This window comes from Spinacia oleracea, chromosome 3 (assembly GCF_020520425.1).
Source record: "Spinacia oleracea cultivar Varoflay chromosome 3, BTI_SOV_V1, whole genome shotgun sequence".
Classification (NCBI taxonomy): Eukaryota; Viridiplantae; Streptophyta; class Magnoliopsida; order Caryophyllales; family Amaranthaceae; genus Spinacia; species Spinacia oleracea.
Genome location: NC_079489.1, coordinates 6,136,660 through 6,150,708, shown reverse-complemented (window position 1 = coordinate 6,150,708; position 14,049 = coordinate 6,136,660). Strand labels below are relative to the sequence as shown.

At 36.3% G+C, this 14,049-nt stretch overlaps 1 protein-coding gene and 2 non-coding genes across 3 annotated transcripts; all 3 read left to right on the top strand.

Annotated features, from left to right (window-relative positions):
- Nucleotides 1-633: 633 nt before the first annotated feature.
- On the top strand, nucleotides 634-707 carry TRNAM-CAU (transfer RNA methionine (anticodon CAU)). The gene has a single exon. It is a non-coding gene; the product is annotated as a tRNA-Met (tRNA).
- A 139-nt stretch (nucleotides 708-846) lies between these two features.
- TRNAY-GUA (transfer RNA tyrosine (anticodon GUA)) lies at nucleotides 847-930 on the top strand. The gene has a single exon. It is a non-coding gene; the product is annotated as a tRNA-Tyr (tRNA).
- Nucleotides 931-6,507: 5,577 nt separating this feature from the next.
- On the top strand, nucleotides 6,508-13,075 carry LOC110783148 (acyl-CoA-binding domain-containing protein 1). The gene is made up of 6 exons (XM_021987450.2): nucleotides 6,508-7,374; nucleotides 9,021-9,126; nucleotides 9,228-9,331; nucleotides 10,587-10,678; nucleotides 11,500-11,597; nucleotides 12,568-13,075. Exons 1-6 carry the CDS (start codon nucleotides 6,827-6,829, stop codon nucleotides 12,745-12,747), a joined length of 1,128 nt encoding a protein of 375 aa, XP_021843142.1. The 5' UTR covers nucleotides 6,508-6,826; the 3' UTR covers nucleotides 12,748-13,075.
- The last annotated feature ends 974 nt before the right edge of the window (nucleotides 13,076-14,049 follow it).

Genomic DNA, 14,049 nt, shown 5'->3' with positions numbered 1-14,049 from the left:
CAACAATTATGGTCTAGAAAAGATAGATATAAAGTGTTGGAGATTCATCAGTTACAAAGTTAGAAATAAGTAATCTGTTATATATATATATATATATATATATATATATATATATATATATATATATATATATATATATATATATAATTGATATTGGAAGACCCAAAGGATTTTTCCAATGTATCATTTCTGGGTCCAATGGAATTCATAGGTATAGGAAAAAGCCCTATCAAATAGAGATTTTTTCTTTCGACCATATTTCGATTGGTAATACGATATATAAGGACCACTACCACAAAGAGTACTACACCCTTGATCGTGAAATATCGATTGCTTGTTGAACCCTGTGAATTGGGTGAAAGTAGGATACTCCAAATTCGGGGGTCAAAGAGTTTTAAAAAACGTTCTTGGTAGAAAAAAATGTGAATGAAAGATCCCACTGAATTGAATTGGGTCCATGAATCTAAGAAATAGTGAGAATTCTTAATCTCTCTCAATATCTCTCTCAATTCGAAAATCCAGGATTTGAATTGATGTCCTTTCATTGATTCCTCCTAAATTGCATTGATTTATCCTAAAGATTTCATTTCAATTGGAATTTGGTTATTCACCATGTACGAGGATCCCCGCTAAGCATCCATGGCTGAATGGTTAAAGCGCCCAACTCATAATTGGCGAATTCGTAGGTTCAATTCCTACTGGATGCACGCCAATGGGACCCTCCAATAAGTCTATTGGAATTGGCTCTGTAGACAACGGGGATTCGACTTCCCCTGGGGGTAGGGTACTACAAAAGGAAGTTGATCCTAGATTATCAATAAGCCTAAAATTGAATCGATTCTTCCTGGGTCGATGCCCGAGCGGTTAATGGGGACGGACTGTAAATTCGTTGGCAATATGTCTACGCTGGTTCAAATCCAGCTCGGCCCAATAATTATATATATATATATATATATATATATATATATATATATATATATATATATATATATATATATATATATATATATATATATATATATATATATATATATATATATAGAACATCCACTTTTCCATGGTCGTTAAATGGATCAAATCACTAGATCACAGGATTCACGAGCGGGACTAAGTTGAGCCGCGAGTCTTGAAAGTCCAACATCACTTTGAAAGTCCCACTTTTGAGATTATAACGAATAACTTTGTTCTTGTTGGTAAGCAGAAATACGACATCACAATCACAGGGATGAAATGAAATACAATTGATCCCACATATCCATTGAAATGTAGTCCTAGGGTGTAACATATTCCTATTTATCACCTTGGAGTACACAACAGCCCAATTACTATCATAATCATCATAATCTTCGAGGTCCCACACAGTCATTGTGGTACTGTCATCACCGGAGTCATTGTGGATTATGCGATACTGTGAAATGTCATTGTCATTTCTAAATGGATCAATCACTAGAATACCACCAAATCCTATCCAATGAAGCTTGTTGTTCAGAGTTACAACAGACTTTCCGGAATAAAATGTGAAGTTATCTAAGTTAGGGTATCTGCTCCACTTACCGGTTTCCGAACAAAATACTTCAACTGTATCTTTGCATTCGGGATAATACTGTTTTGGTGCTCCAATTCGCACCAATCTGAAACAACCTTTATGAGCATCATCCTTAACACTACTAACTCCCTCCAAATTCCCAGCAAGTCCAACTGCCTTCACGAGTACGATTTCATTCAAAGTTCCCCTAAACAAATCGGGTTCTTCAACTAATTTGAGGTACTTTTTAGTAATTGGATTGCAGATTATATAATAAGGTGTTTCAATTCCAGAATAATGATAAAAAATTAAGAGGTCAGAGTAAGAACCAAAGAAAAGGAAGTCGTATTCATGATTATTATAAGATGGGATAAAATCGAATCCGAGAGGGAGATTTTGAGATTGGAAAAAGGGGTGCTCGGATATAATGGAGATTTTCCTCGAATAGGTTTGAATGTAAGGCCCTATTTAGTTCATTATTAGTAAATGAAAGGAAGAGAAAAGAAAGGAAGGGAAAAGAAAGGAAAAGAAGGGAAGGGAAATAGATTTTATTTTCCTGTGTTTGGTTTAAGGGAAAGAAAGGAAGGGAAGAGAAAGGAAACATAAATGACAGCTTTTAATTTTCTCTTTCCTTCCGATTCCCTTCCTTTCCTTCCACTTCCTATATAATTATTTGTACCAAATACAGGAAACCTTATTTTACCTTTCCTTTCTTTTCTTTCCAATTCCTCCCAACCAAATAAAGCCTAAAGGGTGAATGGGAACAACTTTGAGGGGAGACGACGAAGGAATTCCGGTTGAGAGGTGATGATATTCCAACGCTTCGAAACGGATCGGCATTGAACCAATAGATTCCATGTGTTTAACCTTGATAAGATCAACGATAATATGTCATCATTAGGCCTGGTTATCGGGCGGGGCGGGTCAGGGTCGGTGCGGGTCAAAAGAGGGTCGGGTATTGAAAGGGTTATTTTTAGAGGGTCGATAATGGGCGGGTCAAAAGCGGGTCGCGGGTCAATAGCGGTCATTATTGGGCGGGTCAATAAACGAGCAATGAAAAACAAAAGAGCCATGTGCAAGTACAAGTAAATACGAAGCTATGCATGTAATTTTTTGTATCATTACTATTTTTATTTTCAAACTAATTGTAGTATAAGTTTGACCCTATAATGACCTTGTCCAATAAAGGCCCTGCCCAATAAAAGCCCTATTAACTTGACCCTAACCCTATATCCATTGGACTACCCTGTCCAATAACCAGGTCTAGTCATCATCTATTTCGTCTATCCGACAAACAACATTGTTATCTTCGTTGCCAAGGTTGTTGTTTTCAGAAGGTTGAGTGATCGACATTGATAGTATTTGCAATTCGCAAACCCTAAACTAGTTTGTATATATTGGGAGGCAATATTGATTGTAACCCCTTGAATTGTATATATATATATATAGTACAAACTAATTAATTAATACTCCTGATTGACTTAGGATAACGTGATGTCATAATTTAATACAATTGCTAAGACTTAGTAATCTAAATCTGACTTAAACTCTAGGACTTAAACTCTAAGACTTTGGTTTATGTGGGGAACCTTCGTTGGACTAGTTGACCGAACTCTCCTCCTCTCTACTCCAACGAAGTACTTTTTTACGTTGTTTGATAAAGATTTGAAGTGGAGGCCCACCAAGTGAGTGGCACTTTGGCCAACATCATGCCAGTCTACGATATTGGGCTCTATCGGCCCATTCGGCCCAAAGTCAATATGGCTTCGAGTCCTCTTACATGTGTTTCTTCATGATCATATAGGCTGGCTTCTAGCCTTCTAGGTTGATGGCTTTTGTAATGGCTCTCTGGCAGGTTGATGTTGAAGCAAATAACTCAATATTGAGCCCATATTTGGCACGAAAATAACTACTTCTTACTTGAGGGCGGAGAAGCCCATACCAGATATGTGCCTCCAAACACATATCTGAGGGCCCGATGATAATTGCACTATTATTTTGAAAACTTTTGAGTTTTGAGTACCATATTTTAGAAATGAACACCATTTTTGAACTTCTGAGTACCATTTTTTAGCTTTTGAGTACCATTTTAGAACTTATGAGTACCCTTTTTGAACTTCTGAGTACCCTTTTTGAGATTATAAATACTATTTTTGAACTTATTTTGATCTGATATGTGAGATTGGAATATAATTACTCCAAGGGACTTCGTACATGATATATCTTGGACCTTAAGGTGTTCTTTAATGAACTAGTAAAAGCATATTAAAGTATATGCTTGTACCTCGTGAGCTCCTATTATAGTTGGCTGGTTGCATTTTCGGACACTACCGGAACAACAATTGCTTTCACCAATCCAATTATATTTTTAAAAGTTCTACAACCTTTTTTTCTTTCTTATAAATCTCATAATTGTATAAAAGTACTTGCTAACTTCTTCAAATCCATATGGTCTACAAACTTGGAATTATATATATAACTCATTTGAGCTGAAAGTTAGATTACATGGGAAAAAAAAAAATCAAACCTTTTAGTTGTAAAAGTTTATGCTACGTAGTTTTTTCTTTAATAGAAAAATTCAATAGTTATGACAGTTTTATTTCAAAATTACAACATAACTTATCTAAAGAAATAAAATAAGAGAATTTACTACTATGTACTACCTCTGTTTCAGAAAGTTCTTTACGCTTTGGAAAATATGTCCAAATTATAAAAACTTTGACCGTAAATTCTCACCATTATATACATTAAAACGTTACATGTAAGATCTTGTTAGATTGGTATCGGAATGTATTTTTAGAATATCAATTTTTTTATAAATTTTTCACATACAAAATAGGATATATTAATAGTTAAATATTGTATCGGAGTCCGTGCAAATAGTAACTGTAAAGATCTTTTTAAAACGGAGGTAGTATCTAAGAAGGGGCCGAAATTCTAATGTATCTGAACAGGTGACCTAAAGCTGCAACATAGTCAGTTGTACGATTGACTTCTCGATAAACATGTCGTAAATCTCTAATGTCGAAATGAATCAGCAACTGCTTGATGTCATTTAAAGGTAACATGATCTTCCAGGGACACTGAGTTTGACCTTGCAAAACATTCGTAACAATAGGTTATCTCCCTCTATAAATACGCATATCTAAATATTATGTTCTATGGCATATGAAAAGTAAAAGGCTATTGCAGAGGGCCATGTCTTAAGCTAAAAGAAGAGAAGAGCCTCCTAAATTATAGGGTTGCTAAATGCAGCATGATTTTACTTGACGCAACCCTTTTTTCTTTCATTTGTTTCATTCTGAAAAAAAAACCTAACACCCACTTTTATTGTTTTCTCTCAACCTTTTCCCCTATTATTTTTGTTCACGTAAACTTGAATTTTTTTAGTGTAACGTGTACGTGATAAATTTAGAATACGTATTTGGATTGACATAGACGATTTTTTTGACTTGGAAAACCTTGGAATTGAGGTAATATCCGTTTTTTTCTGTTTTTTTCGAGTCACTTCATGTAACTTATATGAAATATACACTTCCATTTTGTACAGGTTGAACAAAACAGAATTAGCTATTTCGTATAGATTGAACATAGTGGAACTAACTATTTCGTACAGATTGAACAAAATAGAGTTAACTATTTCATACAGATTGAACAAAATATAGTTAACTATTTCATACAGAAACCAAAGAATTAAAAAGGGTATTTCTGATTTTTTACAGGGGTGCGCGAAAGTAATTGAAGGTTGCTATGGCAAACAATGTTATTTTCATGGTAATCCGCTGAGATTTTTAAAAATAATAATTGAGATAGTAAAAAAACTGGTACGTTGGACAAAGATATACAAATAAAAGTTGTCATCATCAAATCTCAAAAGGACCACATATTCATGATAAACAATATAAAGTGCAACAATGACTGCGATTTTTCTTTCGTTTAAGCTTTGTATGTTTTTCAACTTTTATAGTTTTATGTTCCCCTTTCATCTCTGCCTTTATATTTTGGTTGATTTGCCTTGCTTTCCTTTCTCTCTTTAAGAATCTAGGACTTTAACAAAAATACAAAGGAGGAGCATAACAAAAGGGGTTTTAAAGAATTATGTCATCACGTAACTAATCGATTAAAATAACTTGTCGTCCTAAAAGAAATACGTGTATATATGAATAATTTATCGTCATAAATATGACCAATTAAAATTACTTATACTAATCATTATCTAGAGGCCCTGTGCGAGGACAGTCTAAAAGATTTCTTCTTACTTGTATAAAAAATAAAAAATAAAATCGTTATCTCTGTAGATGTCGTAGATGTCGTAAATCTGACTCAATAAAAAAAATACCACAAAGAAATTTGACTAGTTATCCAATCACACTTGCAACTTACAACTACACTTAGAAAATCGACTTGACCTAAATAGCTCAAAACTAGATAACTCGAAATTGACCTGAACTAGTAGTTGTAGTAAAATACTCCCGGTAGTTGTAGTAAAATACTCCCGGTAGTTGTAGTTGATTTGTTCCTCACAAGAAATTATTTTTTAATAGACCCAGAATTACTTGACTGACTTGTACCAGAAAATAACCTCAACATAATGGATCCAACGAGTACTTGACTAGAAATTCTCCACACCTAAATATGACCTGAACGTCGTGGCCCCGTCCCAAACCGAGCTACTCGTTTGACATCTCTACAATTACAACTTTAACAAGATAACAAAGACATTCTGAATATTCAAACTAAACAACTCGTTTGCCACCTCTATAATTACAACCCTAATAATTTAATGAAATTAGTTCAAACATGAATAACATGACAAACTTTAATTTCAAATTTCAAGTAAGATTACAAAAGACAAAACCATTAAGATTTTATCTTGGCTTGATACAAGAAAAATGGAAAAAAATTGCAAACGTTTTGTTCTTGTTGGATTTATTAACCGAAAATCTAAGCGGTCACAAAAAAACAACATTTGACACAACAAAAAAACGTGGTACAACAATTGTACAAAGAGCTCATCGTCCTCATGTCTCATACTGCACTTTTCTCTATCTTCCTTCTTTGACACCTCCCTTCCCCCTATTTCTTCCACATCTCTCCCTCTTTTTCCAATCCTTTTCCGATTTTTCTCTCTCCTGTTTTTTTCTCTCTCTTCGATCACCGATTAAAGTTCAGAATTCCATCAATTTTCGTCGTATCTTAGGGTTTTTGCGATTTCGATTCAATCTCATCCACCGCCATTTTCTGTTCCGCCATTTTTTTGAGGCTCCCTAGGGTTAATTTTTAGGGTTAGGGTTACGGAAAATGGGAGGCGATTGGCAGCAGCTGTTACAATCAGTTATCATAGGATTAATCTTCTCTTTTTTGCTTGCGAAGCTGATCTCTTTTGTTACCGCATTTCGTGATGAAAATCTATCGATTTCTCGCTCTTCTGACGCCGAAGCCGACGCCGTTGCTCCGCCTCCGAGTTCGCGACATGTCCGGAAATCGTCGGTTATGTCGGAGCCTGAATCGACGGTGTCGGAGGGAGAATTGAGTGAGATTGCGTCGAGAGTTAGTGATGATAATAATTCGGTTTTGGCTGAGAAAGGGAGTGTTACAGCTGGTGATGCGTTTATGGATGATGTTACTGATGATGATGACGATTGGGAAGGTGTGGAGAGTACTGAGCTTGATGAGGCGTTTAGTGCTGCTACCGCCTTCGTGGCGGCGTCTGCGGCTGATAAGATTTTGGCTCAGAAAGTCGGTAATGATGCGCAGCTTCAGCTTTATGGTTTATATAAGATTGCCACTGAAGGTCCCTGTAGCACCCCGCCGCCTCCTGCCTTTAAGATGACAGCTCGAGCGAAGTGGTATAGTTACTTCTGCCACCATTGATTCGTTTAATTGTGGTTTTGTTTATACTTTTGTTTATTTCTTGTTGGTTAATTTGGAATGACTTGTTTATTGCCACATTGACTTTAACCCCTTATATGGCATGATTTCACTACAAAAGCCGATATGATTGTTGAGTGACTCTCACGTTATCACCAATCAAGAATGTAACTTTAGATGTTTTGCTTAATGCAATCATGATTTAATACTACTTTAAGTAATTATTTGGGACATTTGATAATAGTATGCGTGACTATTGTTCCTAGATGGAGAGAGTAGATTAGAGTTGGGCTGTAGGAAGTATGGTTTTTGTTACTCTCAGGAACTTACCTGAAGTTATTTATGTGAAGAATGTCTTGAAAGAATAGCTGCTGATGGTGATTGATTAAAAAAATGTGATAGAAAGCATTATTTTAGTATCTTGTTGAAAATTTTGATAAAGGTGATTAGGCTTTCTGTATTTCTATTTTAGTGAAGAGAAGATTGGTTCTAGTTTGTTCTAAAAGGTTACCTTCTTAATGTCATTATCCAAGTCCAAGAGTTATCATGACAAAATGAAGGGTTCTTGAACCTGTAGTTTGTTGGGGGTAAATTTGTTGTTGAACTGGGGAACACCTACGAGTTGAATATTTTTCATGGTAACATCTCGGGTTGTCTTTGTGGACACTTTTTATTGTGAAAGAGCATTAGCCTTAGTGACATATGTTGTCGGAAAGCTTTCTATATCCTTTGTGAAGTTGACGAAACTCACGAAAGTTTTGCACATCCCGTGCTCTGTGATTTGATAAATTGAGTTGTACGGGATAAAACGATTCCCTTCGTTTGGTGTGCTTCTAAGTAAGGTCTTAATGCAGTGTGGATGTTATTATCACTGACAAGCGTCATACACTTCAAGCATACTAAATGTGGAAACTACAGTTTCTATAGGAAATAAAATAATTTCCTAAGTTCTGTGTAATGCTAGTAAGAGTTAATGGGCTCAAAAGTGAATCAAATTGCTCTTGCATTGCATACTTATATTTGTAAATGGGAAAACTTAAGTCGTCTGAGGAAGTTGGTGAATATCAAGAGTAAACGTCCGTGGGAATTTAGCTTTAAGCTGTCCAAATAGGCATATTTTGGACGCTCTTAGGAAATTAGTTTCTGTGTTGATTGGGTGGATGGTTACCTCTTCATTGAAGACATTAGGAATGTGTCAACAGATGGGTTCCAATGTAGCTAAAAGGATAATGACCTCGATAACTCAGCAGACTGCTTGAAAATCAGAAACTGAGAATTTTGATTGTTCTCTTTGCCAAAGTTGCATGCAACGCCAATATTTGAACTGTGATCCAGATTGATGGTATTAATCATTAGAATTGCTACTTTTAAGTTTACTTTCTCTTGAAGTAGATTTTTTTTAAGCTTCTGTAAGCTTGATAATAGATATTAGTATTCATGCTGTATGACTAAGGATTAAAATATCTCCAGGTGAAAATGAGTTTTGCATCTCGTCCTTCATGATAAAAGCAGCGGGAATAATGTAGTTAAGAGAATATGATGAACTAGAAGTCTAGAACTGACCCCCATTATCTCGAGGAAGATCTTTTTTGACCAACCGTATTTTTTTTGGGAAACTATACAGGAATGCATGGCAGAAAATGGGCGCTATGCCTCCTGAGGATGCAATGCAGAAGTATGTTGATATTGTGACAGAGGTGTTTCCTACCTGGGCAAGTGGTGGCGCGGATGTGAGATTTATATTTTGATGTTCCACCCCCCAACCCTTGTTGCTGCTTATGATTCTTGGTTTCAATTAACGAGTTCCTTTTTTCTTCAACACTGTTGACAGAAAAACAAAAGTGGAGATGCTGAGGAGCATAGTTCAGATTCAAAGGGACCCATGGGACCAGTTTTCAGCAGCTTTATTCATGAGGAGGAATCTGGAGTTGAATCGTAAGCTTGCCATACACGAACCTTCTGTTTATGAATTATTATTTTTTGGATCTGTATTTCCTTTGCTTGTATTGTATCAATTGTTTGTAATTGGGCTTCTGCTAAATTTCTTCTGCTAGGAGAAGGTAATGCCGTAATACTTCCATCCTCAATTGATCCTGTTTGTTAAAAATAAATGCGTGAAGGAGTAAATGGGTTTTGTGACAAATCTGACATGTTTCTATGGCTGCTTTGTTTACTCATTAGTTCCTGTATAACAATATCTCTCTATAAGTAGGAAAAAACCCTCTAGCTATAGAATGATTTGATCATCTTCCCATCATATTTCTGTTGGAGTGCATAAGGTCAAAACTATGCTGATAAAAAATAAAACCTGCATCACGATTTTGAATCTTGTGAGAAAACATTTTAATTAGTAAATATGAAAGTGTTTTGGTCCTAGGGTGTTAGAATCAAATGACACTAATGTGATCCACAGCTTATATATTTTTTTTTTCATATATGTTCTATATTTTTAGTTATATAAATTGTTTGTTTCACATATTTATGATATGTGAAGCTGGGAGGATAGTTTTAGAAGGTTATTATTATCTTAGGAGAACATAATTACTTTATATGATTGAATAAGTCTGGCTCTACATCAGTGTATAAAAAGGCGCGCTTAAGGCGCGCCTAGGCTCTGAGGCGCAAGGCGATTGGAGCCAGCGCCTTTTATTGTCTAGGCGAGGCGATTTCGATGAGGCGCACCTAAGGCGCAAAAAGGCGCACCAAGGCGCAAAAAAGCGCACAAAGGCGCACTTTGAGGCGCAAAAAGGCGCAAAAAGGCGCAAAAAGGCGCACCTACCAAGGCATACACCATTTTTTCACCTTTTTTTTTTACTTTTTATTAGGGCGCCTCACTTCAATGAGGCGCACCGAGGTGCACCGAGGCACGCCTAAGGCGCTGGGAACCCCAAATCGCCTTGTTGCGCCTTGAGCCTTTTTATACATTGCTCTACATGAAGCAATTTCACATAGGCTATTCAGATGAAATGTACGGATTTCAGACACCTGACATAAAAGTTGTTTCATAGACTGAATTTTCCTTCTTCTGTGATACCCAGATACGTCTTAGTTTGGGACTTTCTAGGAATTAGGATATCTATATGTGTTGAATATCCCATCACCCTATGTGTACATTTTGAATATAATATAAGGATTGGGCGACAAAATCAACTGTGGTTTTTGATATTGCTACATTATTATATCTCTTCAGGAAAATGGATGCTATACATGGCTTTGCCAGAGAAGGTGATGTAGATAACTTGCTTAAATGCATTGAGAACGGCATTTCAGTGAATCTAAAAGGTATGCTCTTTTAATATTAGCATTTCATGAGGTTAAGCTTCACTATGACGTTGTAGAAGAATCTGACTTCTATCAGAGGAATTCTTTAAATTTACATTACTCTTTAAGTCTGCACACAATAAGTATCATGGGAATTAAGTGAATCTATTCTGGAGCATAGCCATGATAGATATGTAATCGGTGTCCGTGTCTCTTTTAATCTTTATAAGGACATACTTAAACATGTAGGGTTTATATGTACTATAATAAAAAGGTCGTATCTAGTGAAAAAGGTCCCGCTATTTAGTGCAGAGTCTGAGGAAGGTGCAAATGAGGTGATGAGTATTTTTCATATATAGGTTGTTTCCAGGGATCAAGTAGACACTTGACCATCACTGTAATGTGATGATTTAAATCATTGAGGTTTTCCTTCGACAGGAATAGATTGGGGATTTTTCAGTTCTTTGTTTAAGTGATGGAATGAGACAATGAGGTGATGAGTATTGGAGGTTCTAGATAGATTGGGTTGGTAGATGTGTTGGAAAGTTCTCGAGGGGGGGCACCATGGCTGCATAACAGGATGAACATCTCTTTTCTCCTGTAAGATAGTGTGGGTAAAGAAGAAACCCGTAGATGGCTTCGTTCATTCATTGTTAATGGAATGCTTAGTCATTTTAACTGTTTGTCAGATCTCCAAATATGGTTTCATGTACAGTTACAGGACTGTTCTCAGCTGTCATCTGTGTGAGAATATGATTTCTTGCTGTCGGTTTTTCCTTGATTGTTTTGAATTTTGATCATTATCACTTTTGCTGAACAGCTAACATTTTTTTCCCCTCCAGATAGTGAAGGCCGGACTCCATTGCACTGGGCAGTTGATCGTGGTCATCTTCCTGTCATAGAGCTGCTCTGTAGCAAGGATGCAGATGTGAATGCTAAGGTAATTTACTCATTACAAAATACTCCGTAGTGTTTTCTGTTTGTTTCATCAGTGGTTTTGTCTCTTTGGGGATTTACGGCCTTATATATGGAAAGATTCCGCCTTCACTTCTGGGACGAACCTGGATCCCAATGATGAATTATTAGTTTTCGTGCCAATTTTACAGTATCTAGTAAGCAGTTCCAACTAAACATCTACTTCTATTTTTCTGCATCCCGTTGCAAACCCCTTCCCCAAATTGTAGTATCTCTGTGCTATGGGCCAGGGCCCTCAGGGCACTGTACATGATTGATTCTGGGATCTTTGGTTTCCAACAAAATGACTGTCAACTGTTCCTAGAATTGGCGACCTGATACCTTGTCCCGTTGTCTGTATTAGAGCATGTTACTCGGACTCTTTGAAAGTTTACGACATCATTATGGAAAAGTTTTTGTTCCTGTGTTTTTCTAAAACACGTCGGGACTACACTCAGGTATCGGCCTTGGGATCTTTCTGAACACACAGGAAAAGATGATTGGGGAGTCGGAGTGACGGATGTACCCATGTATCTTACTCCTGTTTGTGGAGTTTTAGAACTTGGCCACAAATTCTTCAGAGAATGCTTAAGCTTTTCTTTGGACACAAGTTTATCCTTCTAGTTTTTTATGCACAATTATATATGTTGCTGCTTCAATACTTCTAATTGTTCGTGGACACAATATTCAATTCTGGACTTCCGGTCCTCAATGTTAAAATGTGAGTTGAGATCTTTGTTGCGAGAATGATTTACGAACCCATCATGCTGCGTTGAGGATTGTTCCTACTGTGGAAGTTGTGTTACCTTTAATTGCTTTCATCTTTTGTGTGTTTCTGAAAAAAGGGAAACTTGTTCGAGTTAAGTCAGCATTTTTACGGGGAATTACTTTCAGTATATTGGTATTTGACTATTTGAGCAGCTACTGATTAACATAACCATAAATTGCCATTGCAGGACAACGAGGGACAAACCTCATTGCATTACGCAGTTGTTTGTGATAGAGAAGCCATTGCCGAATACCTTGTGAAGCATAATGCAGAAGTTGATGTAAAAGATAACGACGGTACATCCCCAAATGAGCTCTGTGAGAAGAATTGGCCATGGATGCTACCAACTGATAAAGTGGTTGAGTAATGGGTCTTTTTTTGGTTGTCCTACACTCCCACTACTGCTAATTAAATCGATTAGGGAATTTCCATGTGGATTTGTACATGTTATGTATTACGAAGTGTGTTAATCATGGTCCTGTTTTGTTCTTGAAGATTTGTTAATAGGTAATTATTATTATTATATGTCGCTTCAAGTGGTAAAATAATTCTTTGTCTGCAATATCGGAAGGAAGATTCAATTCGGATTCGTGAAGTTAAGTATGTATACTCTGGTTTAGGTAATTTGCCATTCCTGAAGTTGCTTGGATTTTGCACTTTGGTTGATGAAATTTTATTTCATTTCATTTACACCAGCCCTGTTGTCTACTCCGTACATTGGTTTCTCAAATGCACTGTTTATGGTTTTTCAACATTGTAGAAGTATTTCTTTCTGAAATACGGACTAAAAGAACAACGGGTGGGCTGGGTTTGGGCCGGGCCCAAGCTTAAAAATGTGCCAAAATGTAGTTTTTGCGTTATTCAAACCCGTCAAAATTTTAAATTTTTGGGTCGGACCCAAAAATCGGGCCTAAACATCTGCCCAAACCCTGCCAAATTTTGGGTTGGGTCGGGCTCGGCTCATGTTGATCAGGTCTATAATAAACTACACTCTACGTTCTAGCAAAAAGCCTTGCATGCCTCGGGTTTACATTAGCCTTGTTGTAGGACGAGCTTTCGCACATGCTAAATTTACACATAGAAGGAAGAAAATTGTTTAAACAACAGAGGAGAAGGCAACCACGAGTTCCAACAGAAAAGAGAAGAGAGAAAACAACTCTCTTTGAGGAGGAGAGAATCAATTCACCTTTGATCTTTTCGCGTTTTTCAAATTGGCCTTCTATTAGATTATCAAAGAAGAATTTAATAACTCTCTCCGTATTTTTTTGTTATTCCTCTTTATAATCTTTTTGTGAGATAAAAAAAAAGTCTAATAAAAAAGAACAAATATAACAGAGGGAGTATGAATGAACTGCATTCACGACAAAATTGCAAGCTCCAATTAGTAACTAACAAAATTCAAGTTACTTCTCAAACTTAGGCTAAGATGTGCAAATAATATCATATACTTCGTAGTATGTTGTCAAGTTATGTCATTTTATCCTCCAATAATGCATCCACCACTAAAGGTAATTTATAGTTTTTGTTTTTGTTATTCAACATTGTTGCTTTGCTACTAATGTACTACGGAGTATTAAAGTTGCTATTAATTCAAGAAATGTTACCTAGTTTTAACTTAGATATTATACTTAGCTTCGTCGGTTACTTTCACTCAATAATGAAAATAAAA

What these genes read in the sequence shown, in the direction of transcription:
- LOC110783148 (XM_021987450.2), top strand. Translation starts at nt 6,827, where the DNA reads ATGGGAGGCGATTGGCAGCAGCTGTTACAATCAGTTATCATAGGATTA. An exon ending in GGGCAAGTGGTGGCGCGGAT is followed by an intron (nt 9,127 to 9,227) that starts GTGAGATTTATA and finishes CACTGTTGACAG; the next exon opens with AAAAACAAAAGTGGAGATGC. An exon ending in CATTTCAGTGAATCTAAAAG is followed by an intron (nt 10,679 to 11,499) that starts GTATGCTCTTTT and finishes TTTCCCCTCCAG; the next exon opens with ATAGTGAAGGCCGGACTCCA.